The 15349-nt window shown below is 40.1% G+C and overlaps 1 protein-coding gene across 1 annotated transcript in view; it reads left to right on the forward strand.

Moving 5' to 3' along the window:
• Positions 1 to 15349, forward strand: part of rasgef1ba (RasGEF domain family, member 1Ba) — a 128402-nt gene that overhangs the window by 21603 nt on the left and 91450 nt on the right. Inside the window, exon 3 of the mRNA XM_037776999.1 lies at positions 9355 to 9408. Within this exon, the coding sequence (XP_037632927.1) occupies positions 9355 to 9408 (54 nt within the window). The remainder of the gene's footprint in view (positions 1 to 9354; positions 9409 to 15349) is intronic.

Below are 15349 nucleotides of genomic sequence, written 5' to 3' on the forward strand. Positions count from 1 at the left end.
TACCCATGAGTCTCCCCTTTACAGACATGCCCACTTTATGATAATCATATGCAGTTTGGGGCAAGTCATAGTCAAGTCAGCACACTGACACACTGACAGCTGTTGTTGCCTGTTGGGCTGCAGTTTGCCATGTTATGATTTGAGCATAATTTGTATGCTAAATGCAGTACCTGTGAGGGTTTCTGGACAATATCTGTCATTGTTTTGTGTTGTTAATTGATTTCTAATAATAAATATGTACATACATTTGGATAAGGCTAGCATATTTGCCCTCTCCCATGTTGATAAGAGTATTAAATACTTGTCAAATCTCCCTTTAAGGTACATTTTGAACAGATAAAAAAATGTGCGATTAATTTGTGATAAATCACAATTCGATATTTTAATCGATTGACAGCCTTAATTGTCATATAAAGATAGTTTAAGCAAAAGCCTAATGGTTCACATGAAATCAGGATCTGCTCAAAACTGTTTTAGATCCAATTTTTACATAACTTAAACGTTTTACTAATGTTACAGCTATTTTGTGAATGCCAACATCGCTAAAGTGCTTATATTAATGTGTTTGTAGCTTTCCCCCATGCTTATAGAACTGCCTGAAACAAAAAAATCATCATGTGGTCTCTCACCAGTTTGTGTGTTCGTGGGTCACTGCTGGAAAACACCTCATATTTCAAGTTTGTACACAAAGGTTTGTTTTGAAGCAGGAATAAAGTGCAGGTTTGACATTTCAGCTGTTATATAATGTTGAGAACTTAACCTTTCTGTGATGGATGGAGTTGGTAAAGAGTCAGCGGATACAGAACTGGTACTGTTCCTCTCTGAAGACTGATGGCTTCATGGCTGTTGGGGAATTCTCCAGGCGATAAACACAAGCTAACGTTATGAGGACAAACCGCCGCAGACCTCAAGTCAGCAGAAACTGGAGATATATTTCATGGGAAAAGACCATTTATCACACCAATGTCCTGGGTCGATATCACAAGACAGCTCTCCTGGTTCAGGCTGTACTGTTTTCTTCAGAAAGGGACATATTGTGTAATATATATAATTATCAAGACTTCAGTAGTTGGGTATATTTGTCTCCACAGGAACTTGTTTTTCTACAATAAGTAGAAATCAACCTGTTCTCCCAACTCGTCAGATACCGCGGCCTGGTCAGTGGGTATTATATAAAATAAATACCCAAACAGATAAAAACAGCCAGACACGATGAAAACACCAGCAGAGCAAACATCACCACCTACGATTGGTCAGTGACCCCCTTTTTCCTTCTCGATTGACGAATCTGCTTCCTCTACAGAGGCCTGGTTCCATTTTAATTTCCTCCCAGACCTACGGTATGCATGCCATCTCCGCATTAAAGCCCACAAGATTATATTCCAATTTAAACATTGTGTAGTCGGCTTTGTTTTCATTTTATAGCACAAGATAAACACTTTCTGTTGTGATTACGTTTCCTCTGAAAGAGCTGATCCTCGGTGTTATTTCAGGCTGAGCCCGTAGAGGGCATTTAGAGTCGAAGCTCAGAGAGACAAGCGGCACTTTGATTAATTACATTCTGATTTAAACATGCAAACATGAGGAGTTTGAGCAACATGTTGTGTTTTTAGTTTCTGCATCCTTTTCTGGTCTTTCAACATAAGTTTGGTTTTTAAGTTTGTCCAGTTGTTGTTTTAATAGATTGATGTCCATAAATCAAATATTTCTGAATGAAAGTGGATTCTTTTTATTCATCTTTAAGGACAGTAACAGGAGCAGGAGAAATGGAATTACTGCTGACATGAAATCAGCTTTTCAATAACACAATGATGAATATATGATGAAAATACTTCGATCAGTTAGTCAAATATGATGGATTTTATGTTTCATTTTGATTAAGTTGTGTCTATTAAGTCTTGTGATTTAAATATACATATTTTACCGTCATTCTAAGCAATTGAAAGGTACAGTAGTCAATCTCTGACCGATATCAAAATAACATAACTGGCTATAAATACCCAATCACTCAGCAGCAGCGTGGCCTGATTCGCTCATGACCTGGTTCATGGTGAGTGACGGACCGAGTCACATGCTCCACAAGTCTTTTTCAAACTGGGACAGCTGTTCATGAATTACATAAAATTTGACCAAGTGTTGTAACAACATCACATGACACGCTATCAAGGATCAACGTATTTTTGTGCAGGTAGCGTGAGATGTATTAAATCCTCTCAGGATTTCATGCACTGCAAAAAATATCAGTCTTGAAAGGGTCAGTTAAAGTTGAAGAAAATTGAAGTTGCTTTGGGATAAACTGAAGGTTTAAGTTATTTCAGCGGCATCATAAATGGAGCCTCAGATGCGCAGTATTTGGGGATTTTTACATTTTTTCAGTGTGTTCTCTTGATATAATCTGTGCTGGCAGAGGCTGCCTGCTTCTTTCTGAGATGGTCGTTGTTACATAAGTTGAAGTTCCTTTGTAGTGAAAGGTCCTCCACATACCCGTCTAAATCTGTACTGAACAGCTCGGCCTCCAAATATTCTTACACAACAGCTTCTCTATGTGCTATAAAGAAGCTGTTGGAGCAGCTGATCACAGTGCAGCTCAGGTTTTACTGCTATTTGATATTTTAAATCTGAATTAGCTAACCTGATATCACTGTCATACACCAGCAACTTAGACTGGGAACAGGGAATTCAGTCAAAACTCAATGGGCTTTGCCATGTTAGAAGACCCGCAGACGTCCATTAAAACTAGGCTCAATTATGTTGAAGAGTTTTTTTTCACATCTAGCTTCTATAACCATCGTTTCAACAGCATTTTAATGATTTAACTTCAATATGTAGCAACTTCTGCAGGATGTCCTAACGCAATTTTTGGCAAAAGCTGTACAAAGGTACGTAAAGTGGCAATAGAGTGCTACAGGAATGAGTCATGAGTTAAATGAGGAAATCATGAAGAAATGAGTTATCATTTTAGCACTTCTGGTTCCCTCGTCTGGAAGTTAATGTTTTTTTGAATGGCTTTTTAGTTAGATGCCTGAAATAAAGTCTGTGGTTAACACAAGCTGAAAAGATTTTAATGTTTTGTTCTACGATATACATTAATAAATATCCCACTCGTGAATTTTTAAGCTTTTATGTGTTGCTAACATGAGGCTAAATGAGACTACTAAACGTCATCACACCGACTCGTCCTCCTTCACAGCCTCGTTGTGTTTACTCGCGCTCATGCAACCGTGGTGTAGTTTGTTTATAGCCTAATGTTAGCTTTTTACTTCTGGTGATTGCATTCAAAAATCATAGAAGTGGTGTTCATTCTTGCTGAACAAAACGTGTAAGTCTCATAAACGTTAGTTTGAGCTTATTTCAGGGCTTATTTTCTACAATAATCCAAAACCCAATGGAGAAATCCCATTGACTTTTTGTTGAGGGAACCAGGGAGATGCTAACTTCCAGGTTGGCCTACAACAATGTCATCCCTGGAGCACTCTACTACGCTCCCAGCCGCTGGAACAACCTCACAAGAGTTTTTGAAGATCTCAGATCATATTTCGCAATTTGTGGGTTACCTTCTCGACACAACCAAAAACAAAAGCGTTTTCTGCTTCCTGTTTTCTTACTTCCGGTCATTTATATAAGGGACATTTTTTATACACACAACAGGGTTAGTATGTAGATTTAAAGGAGAAGTCAGAAAAAGTGATTATTAACACATATGTGGACAACAGAGTACAACTTGACTTTACAGGACTAATCATTTAGGATGAAGAGGAGAGGTCAGCGGGGTCAAAGGCTCTAAGTCTCCGCTTGGTTGTGAACCTGGAAATCCAGCTTTACTGGGTCACCTCCAGTTCAGACCAGTCCCTGTCATCAAGATAATAACCCAGATGTCGTAGATCAGAGGTCTCCCGGTGGTCATCCTCTATCAGCAGCTCTGTGGTTGGAAGATGTCACAGGTCAGAGGTCACAGGTAGTAGCACTGCTTTGAGGTCCAAGTCCCCAAAGCAATTATCTTATGACTGGAGAGGAAAGTGCTGAGTGGACGCTCTAAAGGCTTCTCTGCTCACTAGATGCTCCTTTATTGCTTCCTCATCCGTTCTGTCTGTTTTACTCTCTTTCTCCCAGTCTCTCTCTCTAACTCCTCAACATTAAGCTCAACAGTCGTCTGCAATATCGCTGCAGCTACCCATTATTTTTATTATCAATTAATCAATAATTGTTTAGTCTATGAAACGTCAAAAATATGGCTATCACAACTTCACAGAGCCAAACGTGACATCTTCAAATGTCTGGTTTGTTCGACTGAAAGTCCAAATATCCACAAATATTTAGTTTCCAATGATATATGACAAAGAAAAGCAGGAAATCTTCTTATTTGAGAGACTGGAATCAGAGAATATTGGAAACATTTCTCTATTTCTCCTTGAAAAATGACTGAAACGATTGATCGATTATCAAAATAGTTGCCTATTATTTTTCTGTCGATCGACTAATTCATTAATTGACTTTCAGCTTTAGTCTGCAGTGATATTAGTGTTGAAACAACAGGGCTCTAGTTGGTCTTAACTTGGCCTTTAACCTGTTAACCTTTTGGTTGTCTAACGGGCTAGACTCAAGACTAAAGGGGACTGCGCTTTCTTTATTCACTGCTGGTACTTTGGAACTAACTGCCTGAGGAATTAGGCTAGCAGAATCAGTTCCATCTTTTAAATCACACTTTTATAAACAGGCTTTTATACAAATCACTCCCTCTGTACCGTGGTTCGTGAGTTTGGAATCGCCGAGGGGTCTTTGTTTTTCCTGCGTTTCTCTTATATCTCTTGAAGGACCTGTTAAGGCTTTTTTCACGTCAGTGTATTTATTCAAACTGTTGAATACTTTCACACAGAGTGCAAATTTTCTTTTTTTTGGTTGATTTTCTAAGCTTACGAACCGCAAATAAAGGCATCAACCAATCACGTTGCGCAGAACGGGTTGAGGTAGGCCTATATTTATAAAACAACAACACAGAGGCTCCGTTTTTTTATAATTTTTCAGCACACTGTTCTAAATTGTATCTCTGTTTGTTGGTGTGTTTAGTTTACCTCATATATTACCTTTTATTTCTTTTCTTTTTTAATTGTTGCTGCTTTTGGGTTTTATTGTATGTAAAGCACTAAAGTAAAAAAAAACGTATTATTACATACTCCTAGGTGTGATGACTAGATTTGTGAAGCGAAGTAGAGTTTAACCATCATCTTCTTACAGAATACAAGGCAATATTTCAAGAAAACATTTGCTAATTACTGCCTTCAGTTTGATGTGGCGTTCTGAAGACATTGTAGGCGGCACAGAAACTCCACATTTCTCTGTATAATCGCGTTAATGGATTTGCTACTCAAATAGGATTATTTGATATTCAGGCCTGTTTATGGATGCCCTGCCAGTAGCTGAACAAATAACCTCGTGACTTTTCTTGCAGCGGTCCACACTGCTTCGCTCTCATGATTCCTAAAAAAAGCACAGTGAACCAATGACCTGCACAATCTGTTCTTTCTTTTCAATTAGTCTCTGCACTACCCCATAAATTATTCATAGAACTCAGCTTGTATTAATACCTAATAAGGATAAGTGATATTAGGGAACAGCTAGTACGCTGGCACAGCAGAGGGTCAGAAAGGTCCGAGATTACACCGGTCACGCCGACGCAGGAGGCCACATCTGAACAAGACCAGTCCTGCTGGTTTTTATCCAAATTATATCGGTCATTACGTGCCTCACTCATGCCAGTACTGTATGGTGTGCTCCAGCTCTGTCTAATGGCTCGTACAGTAACAGGAGGCTACATTCAGAATTTGTGAAATATGAGTTGATCTCTTGATCCTCTGGCTAGATAATGCAGACGACTCGCAACCTCCAGGATTTAATCAGTTAAATCCCTCTTTTTCACTAATGTGGTTTGAGAGGATTTCCTCTATACGTTATTACGGCATCAGGCAAGTCATTTCCTGAGAAGAGATAATTTCCTTTTTTTTTTATCTCACTACATCATATGTTTGACCCAATTATTCAGTAAAAACATCCTCAAGCTTTCCCTTTCTGCAGATTACATACAAATATATTAGGGCTGTCAAAGTTAACGCGTTAACGCAAATTTGTTTTAACGCCACTAATTTCTTTAACGCTTTAACGCAACTTGCTATTTTTAGGTGGTAGCGGGCTCAGTTTTAAAGCTAGAGTGAAGATACTGACATCATATGAAACTAGAAAAACCTAAAGAACCCATTGGTACCCACCATGTCATACTAGCTTGTCTAAATAACGCAACACACTTATGCTAAATTTTGGTGAGGAAAAACTGTCCTGGCCATTTTCAAAGGGGTCCCTTGACCTCTGACCTCCAGATATGTGAATGTAAATGGGTTCTATGGGTACCCACGAGTCTCCCCTTTACAGACATGCCCACTTTATGATAATCACATGCAGTTTGGGGCAAGTCATAGTCAAGTCAGCACACTGACACACTGACAGCTGTTGTTGTCTGTTGTGCTGCAGTTTGCTATGTTATGATTTGAGCATATTGTTTTATGCTAAATGCAGTACCTGTGAGGGTTTCTGGACAATATCTGTCATTGTTTTGTGTTGTTAATTGATTTCCAATAATAAATATATACATACATTTGCATAAAGCAGCATATGTGTCCACTCCCATGTTGATAAGAGGATTAAATACTTGACAAATCTCCCTTAAAGGTACATTTTGAACAGATAAAAAGGCAATTAAATATCTTAATCGATTGGCAGCCCTAAAAAAAACAACATAAAAGTACGCCCATATCGAACACACACTCACATGTTACCTCTCTCCAAAAGGAGAACACAAACAACATCTATCTTGGCGGCATCAAAGTGGCCTTTCCCATTGATTTCCTGTTTCTGTGTCACAGAGAAAGGTTTGGCTAATAGGGCTGAGTTATGCAACAGCATGCAGCTGTGGGCTTTTTACCCATAAATCCCTGCCAGTGCTCAACTTGAGGAGATTAAAGTTGAGCGAATGCCCACCCTGACAGCAGCAGCACATGGAAGAAGTGGGCGCTGCTGCAGGGTCATTTTCACTTATTTTCACACTGCTGGACAAGAGGGAGGAGATTTGAAACTTTTCATCCCGACTCAGGGAGATACAGAGTTAACATTTTATGCATATAAATAGTTATATGTACCTTTTTATTTCTCTGGCTGCAGTTCTCTCCGTGATTAATTTGTAAAACTCAAGAGTTGTGGGTACTAATCACAAGAGAGCTGAATCAACAGTCTGTAAAATCACTTCTGTTTGCTCTCCATAATTCCTATTTGTTTATAGTCTCATCTCCTCGCCTCTGAACGCCGGGACAAACACCGTTAATTACATGCTTGGTTCGGAGAGCTCGCCCTGTTTCTTTTTAATCCAGTCATTCCTCTGCATGTGGAGACTATGTGGAGGTAAAACCACCTGAGATCCGGCTGGTGTGTCTCTTTGTTCAGCATCGGGTCGTCGTGTGACTTGCGAAGGGAAGCACTTATTTCTGCTCCGTCGGCTCTTTCTGTATTTAGAACTTCAGCTTTAATTAGCGAGCGCGTGCCGCCCACATCCAGGTCCACATTAAACGCATGTGACTACCATTACTCTCGGCAAAGGCACCTGTCCCGCCGCTATAAATGTGGATTTTTTTTATTGCCGTCATTATTTTCCTCCCCGTGCCGTCAGTTTGTTACAATGCCCACAGCTCAGCAGGTTTGTGCTCGGTCGCCGCTTCTTGCCAAAAGATTTATTTGTTTTACCTCGTTGGTTCGGTTATGTCCGACAGACTTGGCTGAGACGGGAGCGACCGTTGTTCAGTAGAGGGTCGATAATATATGGCTTTGTACTGTCGGAGAGGTCTAGTCACAACAAAGACAGGTCATACACTGTTCCCGTTGTCACTCAGACTTATGTGTTGACATTTATTACATATATTTAATAAATTGAGGTACAGCAAAAGGGCAAGGTAGCAGGGACTGTAGAAGGTCATGAGTCTGAGTTTCTCCAAAACCCCTCTCACCTAAAACAGTTGTGACTTTTAAACTTATTTAGTTGCATTTATCAGGCTGTTCTCATCTCATACATACACACTACACCAACGGAAAGTAATGCACTGTAATTCAGAGAGATATCCCACAAAATCAATTAATGTGTAATCCCCATAATCATGAGCCAGTCAGGCTGCTCCAATACACCGTTCATAGCTATACCTCCGAAAGTAATGCACTGTGATTTGTGTATATCCCATAAAATCAATTTGTGTGTAACCAGGAAGTATAAAGAGCGGCGAGCGCTGCGTAGGGAGGAGGTCGGAGTGGATGGTTAGGTCTAAAAATACCAGACTTTCACCCAGGAGAGCGGCGTTCATGTCCCGTGTGAAACCACAAGTCAACGTTGATTTATTTGTAACGTAACTTCTTTACTTAAGTTACGCCACTGGAGTTATTTTAAGCCAAACCATGATCTTTTCCTAAACCTAACCAAATAGTTTTGTTGCCTAAACCTAAGTAAGCTGTTTCCTATGAAGACAGAAGTTTATCCTGAAAAGACTGTATGCATGTAACGAGCGGAAATTGACACACGTATTGCTGGACATTCGTAGGAAAACGCACGAAAAAGGAGGAGTAACTTTTTCGTAACCATATCATGAGATAAGAAGATCGATTTTGGTCTTTTTATTTACTTATAACCTAATAACATCGAACACTCTCTGTCCACACACCGTTAAATATGCATTTTCTGTTACGCCATGTAAACAAACCACGTAGGCTACCTATCAGCTGTGCGTTCAAGATCAGACTAGTACTTGCTCTCTTCCGACGCTTGTGTTTTTTAAACAGAAAACACCGGTTTTATACTGCGATATTTACTGAAATTGACAATACAGCCAACAGTAGCCTATGTAAACTTTCAGGCGATCTCCTGGTGATCTCCCTCCAGCCTGTTGCTTCCTTATTTAGGTGTTTTTAGTGAAATTAGGAGGTATCATATAGATAACTCCTCATTTCAACTTCACAAATCATTCTCGTCCGTTGCGGTGCTTTTAAAGCGAGCAACAGTCCCAACATCCCAATACATTAGACCTCTCTGCTTTGTACACATTACATTCCCTCCCATGATTTTGTTTGTGAACCGCCAACCTTAAAGTTCAAACTGCACCTGTGCTTTCCTTAGAGAATCAATAACTGAGTGGTTTTCCTGCCTCGTTGCATAAAATGAGCACAATATACTCGATGTGTGAGAACATGTTGCTAATCAATACCGATGATTCCTGATTTCTTACCATGTTTTGGTGCATGTCAGTAACAGAACCTTCTCTTTCCTCTCTTCAGCCAACCATCTTTGGGACATTAACCAATGAGAGATCGCTGTTTGACAACAGACTGGTGAGTCACCTCAATATGAACTGTTTTTTTTTTTTTTAAACTGAATTATGACGCTCGCAAACAAGGACATTTGGGTTTTGAGGGTGTAAAGGTGAAGCCGGGTTTTAATTGAAAAACAGCAAGTAATAGGAATTTTAATTAACCTAAAATTCCTGAGGATAAAAACTCCCAGAAGCAGCAACAGATGTCTGTGTTTCAGTGTGTGTGTGTGTGTGTGTGTGTGTGTGTGTGTGTGTGTTTTGTTCTCAGAGCTGAGTTTACCCTCTAAATATGGTGGAGTTTTTGTTCATATTATAATACATTTTTAAGATAATGTCCACCATTCAAGCATTTCCCTGCATGACAGATGGCAAAAAGTCGTGTCTCTTTGTTGATGATGCCGTGTTTTGGTGGAACACAAAGACTTCCTTGGTGTCTGTGTTGGTTGTGTAATGCAAATGGCGATGGCAGACGCCACAGAAAGCCAATTAACCAGCAACAAAGGAAATTATTAAGCTGCCCGCTTGTTTGCCTGGCTCCATAAATTGGAGGAAGGGAGTCTGTGGTGAGTCTGTGCCAACTGGCACATGACTTGTTTAATTACTTAGCCCTGCGGCACTGAATGAATCCGGCAGATTTATGGATTCGTCCATTTCCCCATTTATCAGAAAACAATAAAAGCGTCCCTTTATGTCTCCAAAGCACCGCTGGGCCCTGCGATGCTCCGTCTATAGGCCTCTGTCTGGTCTAAGTAATGACTGCAGCAGGTGGGTGGGCGGTCCAGTGTTGATTCACAGGTACAATATGTATTGGAGAGCCTGAACCCTTTGGGAATGTGAAGAGCCAAACCTGGTCCAGAGCCAGACTGCGTTATTGATGTTTGATGGCATTTGTTGGAATGTTTCCACGCTTTTCAGCCGCTCTGAGGAACAAAATCTGGCACTTCATTAAGTTTTGGATTGTTAGTGTGAGGAAAGATGTGAACCTGAAACCCTCTGTTGATACAAGTTCAACAGGTAAACACTTCCTTTTCTCAGGTTAAAGGTCCCATATCGTGCTCATTTTCAGGTTCATACTTGTATTTTGTGTTTCTACTAGAACATGTTTACATGCTGTAATGTTCAAAAACCTTTTTATTTTTCTCATACTGTCTGCCTGAATATACCTGTATTCACCCTCTGTCTGAAACGCTCCGTTTTAGTGCATTTCAACAGAATTGCGTTGCTAGGCAACAGCTTGGGTCCATGTTTACTTCCTTTCAGCTGATGTCATTTACATACACTGCAACAGGAAATAAACAAGGACACATTTAGAATGTTTATGTTTAAAACCGTGTAATGATCTAAATGTTGTATATTTGTGACATCACAAATGGACAGAAATCCTAACGGCTTGTTTCAAACACACAATTTTTGAAAACGGACTGTGTGTATTTCTCCTTATATTGAGCGTTTTGATAGTTTAACAGTATTTATATAGCACTTAAATCTGCTTAATAATATAAAAGACCTGAAAATCTTACTTTTTACAGTATGGGACCTTTAAACCAATATGTGAGACTGATAATTGTATATCTGCCTGTCAGTGTTACCTCACTAAGGTGAGGGTAATCTGCAGTTTCTGTACAAAACCTGTGGTGAGACCTTGCTGTTCCCACTTCATTCATAAAACAAGGAGGTACTCTAGTATCAATTTAGGGCTGAATTTGTATATATTGCTATGTTAACCTGGGTGTCATGGTCATAATTTAGTTTGCCCTTGACCAAAAAAACAAATGTGAAAATTCTAAAATAAATATTATACCTAGTGGAGAGTAGGGATGTCATGAGAACCGATACTTCGTTACCAACTCGGTACCAAAATTAAAAAAATGTGACGGTACTAATTTTCTTCGGTACCGAAGGTACTTACTTATACTACTTACAGTACTATTGTACTACTTATTTAAGAAGGAAAATACATTTTATTTCATGCCTAATCATTTGAAGCTGTGAATTAGTAAAAGCAAATCCAGATAGACTCAAATGTGGGTTAAAAAGAGGCTAAATAATCCCTGACACTCATCACCCCACTCTGCATATGTGCACCCAGTGGGGGGTCACAAATCAGACTTTTTAGGGTTCATGGGCTGAAGCTATTGAGAACCACCACATTAGATAATGCCAGGCTTTCATTGTGGCTGGTTTAAGTCGTGCAGATAATCCACTCAGGGTTCATTTCCCTTTCCCTGAAGAACTGTGAGGTTAGGTGAGCTTTTCCTCTTCCTGTCTGACGGAAATCTCCACATTGGCCTCCAAAGTGTGAAGGCACAGGTGGAATGGGGGGGGCAGGCGCTGGCCGCGGATTATGCTAACGTTATGCATGGCGAACAATAGCGCTCTCAGTGGGACACGCAGCCAGAGAAGACAGCCGCCATGATATCACCACAGACAGCTTAACTCTCATGCATCAGGGGGCTTTGTGGGATTAATCTAATAATAAAGCCAGAATTGTGCCTAAATCCTAATTGATTTATGGACATTGTGCTCATCATTGTATAGCGGATAAATCCAACATGCAGCTGATGAACGCTATCACTTCTCACATGTTGTAAAGTAGAGCAGGAAGAAATAGCCTTCATTTCACTAGATTTCCTCAGAGGTTTTCAATGTTCAGACGTAAACACAAAGTAATAACATCTAATATGGAGCCTGATACCAATAAGTCTTTGGTGCGACTGTAATTAATTTGATGACTGCTGTAATTTAGTGACAGATAATTTACCGCAGTCATTTGTCGACGGTCGCGTAAGCTTCTTGGTTTTAATTAAAGATGAATAAAACGGCACCAAATGGTTTATAATGGATCTGGAGCCTTCGTCTGTTAATAAGGATTGGTTTCCCATGACAACGAAAGCAGGATGCCGATTGAGGAAGCAAATACTGTGTGAATTTTAATGAAGGTGGGGTTTTCGGTAGCGGATTGAGTGTCTCCCAGTAAACCTGTTACAGTCCTCTGCTATTAAGACTAAATACGATTAGCTTAGCTTAGCATAAAGACTAGAAGTGAAGGGAAACTGCTAGCCTGGCTCCGTCCAAAGTTCAAAAACCAATTAACCAATTAACGTAATTTATTTTAATCTGTACACAAACAGAAAGGTGTGATATTAGACAGAGTTACGTCCTGGAACTATGTCTTGGGATTAGAGGAACATCTAAAAAAGTAGCCTGTTTGGCGACCCCTTAGATTTATCTGGTGACCCCTCGGGGGGGTCCCAACCCCCAGGTTGCAGAGAAGTGAACTTCAATTACAGGATGGTCTGTCTGACTGTGAGGCCACCCCACTGCCAAAATATGTCAACATGTACTCACTCGTAGTTCATTTTAGCATCTTGTCTGTTCACCCTTTGCTAATGCCACAGAGCCAGAGCATCTATTACATAACCCCCTAAACCGTGCTGAGAAAGGTATGATAAGTACGTGGCACATGAACGATGTGTGTTTAACTCTGAAATCCAGGCCGCTTGCATAAGCCTGGTATAAGGGCATCGGTTATGTAAAACGTGTTTCTCAAAGAAATCAGAAGCCAAAGTGTGTTCCTTCAAGAGGCCCTGATCTTCCTCCAACATCAGCAGCCCACTGCTGGGAATGTGGACGTGGGCCAGAACCGGAGCGCTGCATTTTTCCTCATCGTCCATTTGTGTGTGTGTGTGTGTGTGTGTGTCTGTGTGTGTGTGTGTGTCTGTGTGTGTGTCTGTAACATAGCTGGCAGCAGGAATCAGCCAAGAAAGCTTGCAGAGTGTATTAAGCTAAAGTGATGCACCCGAGATACTGGTCCTGCGTCAGTCAGTGTTTACTAGTAATTAGTAGGGCTGCCCCCTCTTAGTTGATTAGTCGATTAATCGGTCATTCTTATCTTAGTCGACACTGTCCCTGTTCAGACCTGGTATTAACATGCGTCCTCAGTGATCCGATCACAAGTGGACAGCTCTAAGTACAGGTGTGAACGCACTCAAGACACATTGAGGACGCTTTGAGATCCGATCTTTCAGACCACATTCAGAGGTGGCCAATCGTTTGTGGATCAAATCAATATCCGTCCTTTGATCGGAGTAGCTAACAGAGCAATACGGAGAGAGACAGGATGTGATGTGTTTTAGATATCAGTGGGCAAAAAACTCTGTTTACATTTCCAAAACAACGTGGCTGAGGACAAGTTTTAGCTCCTGCCTTAATATTTTTGCTGACCATTTTTGAATGCACGCTATCAGATTGTTGATGGATTTGGTTTGGCAGCTGTTTGTGTCAAGTCATCTCTATGTGTCTCTTTCTATTTGCCATCTTACTCTTCTGCTATATCTCTCTGTTGAACTGTCAGAGCTGATGAACAGCAAACAGGACAGCTGTCTATACAATACTTTAGAGCGTGATTTATTTTTTATTTTTGACACGCCACTGACATTTCAGTCCAGTTGGACATGTAATCCTGTTAGAGCCCACATGTGATAAGTGCCATTTGGAGGATTATTCCAAAGCACCGACCATACAGTACCACGAGTACTGGCATTTTAATATGGGTGGTCTCAGTGGGAATTAAACTCCTGACCCAGGCGTTGTTAGGGACAGGGCTCCACATGGCCCTGTTGAATTTATTATATTAATGGCAGATGTTCAGAAATACAGTGATGTCACCTTTGCTCCACAGTGCAGTGTGCGGACATGTTATCATCCACTCTTATCAATTAATTATTATTAAAATGAATGGCGGTACCTACACTGGTGTTTGGTGACGCACCAGCCGAGCCAAACCAGAGCTTGTCCAAAGGTCAATAACATGTTGATCTTTTACTCTACTGCATTGCAGAAGTTCATTCAGAAAGATGACTTTTTATATCCTCCTTTATTCATTACTCATCCTCATGACTTTTGGCTTCTATCGTTGCAAAACGTCACTGTTTCCCTCTTTAAAAATGATGACGTCAAGTACATTTTCTTTCACTACATCCGCCCATTAAACCTAAAACTATCCCTTCCCTCTCTTACACACATTAATCACTAATCAGTGTTCTTAATTAATCCAATTAGATGTGCCTGGCTCTGACCGTCAGTATGAGTCCATCAAGATGAAGAGTAATGACGAGTTAGAGTTATGTTGCTGTTTATACCTCTAAATAGATTTTTAAATCAGAAGTCTGTCTAAGATATTCTTCTATTATATCAACCCAACCTTCAAGGTTAGGTGTCTGTTGGTTGTTAACAGAATTAAATCTAAATAAAATCATAATTTTAGCTACTATGCTACACATATCTGGAACATACACCGAAAACAAATCTGTTTGCCAAAGCTTTTCATTTTAAATCTGCACTGTAAACTGCAATATTTTACTCATTTATACTATTTTACGTTCTCAACTACCTTCTGTGTTAGGCATTTTTTTCATTTCATGCCATTTATCGCATTGCTTTAGTGCCTCCGTACTACCCAATATATGTGCAGGTATTTGCAGCAAAATAAAGTATTGAACTGTAATTGAATTTTACTTGAATTTCAAAAACACCACCCCATTTTGACTCACGTTTCAGGGCGAGCTGCATTGCCACAATGCAACGCATGGCTCATCTTTCCAGCCTCAAGAAGCAATTAAAGTCCAAATTAAACGACAAAATACGTAATTTGTAACTGCCCTCATCCTCTAAAACGACACATGGAAGAATTTTGTGTTCTGACACCCTATTAGCAAGAAAACATTTGCCTGTGCCTCCCAATAATCGTTGTCCGCTATATGGTAACACTTTGATTAGGTTTAGGCACAAAAACAGGTAAGGTTTAGGGAAACATCTTGGTTTGGGTTAGAATGACTAGAGATGGCTCGATACCACTCTTTAATGTCCGATACCGATGCCGCAACCTTGAGTATCTGCCGATACCAATCTGATACAGTCTTTTCCCCTCTCTTAAACAACTAACTTTATTAAATTAAATA

This window comes from Sebastes umbrosus, chromosome 8 (genome assembly GCF_015220745.1).
Source record: "Sebastes umbrosus isolate fSebUmb1 chromosome 8, fSebUmb1.pri, whole genome shotgun sequence".
Classification (NCBI taxonomy): domain Eukaryota; kingdom Metazoa; phylum Chordata; class Actinopteri; order Perciformes; family Sebastidae; genus Sebastes; species Sebastes umbrosus.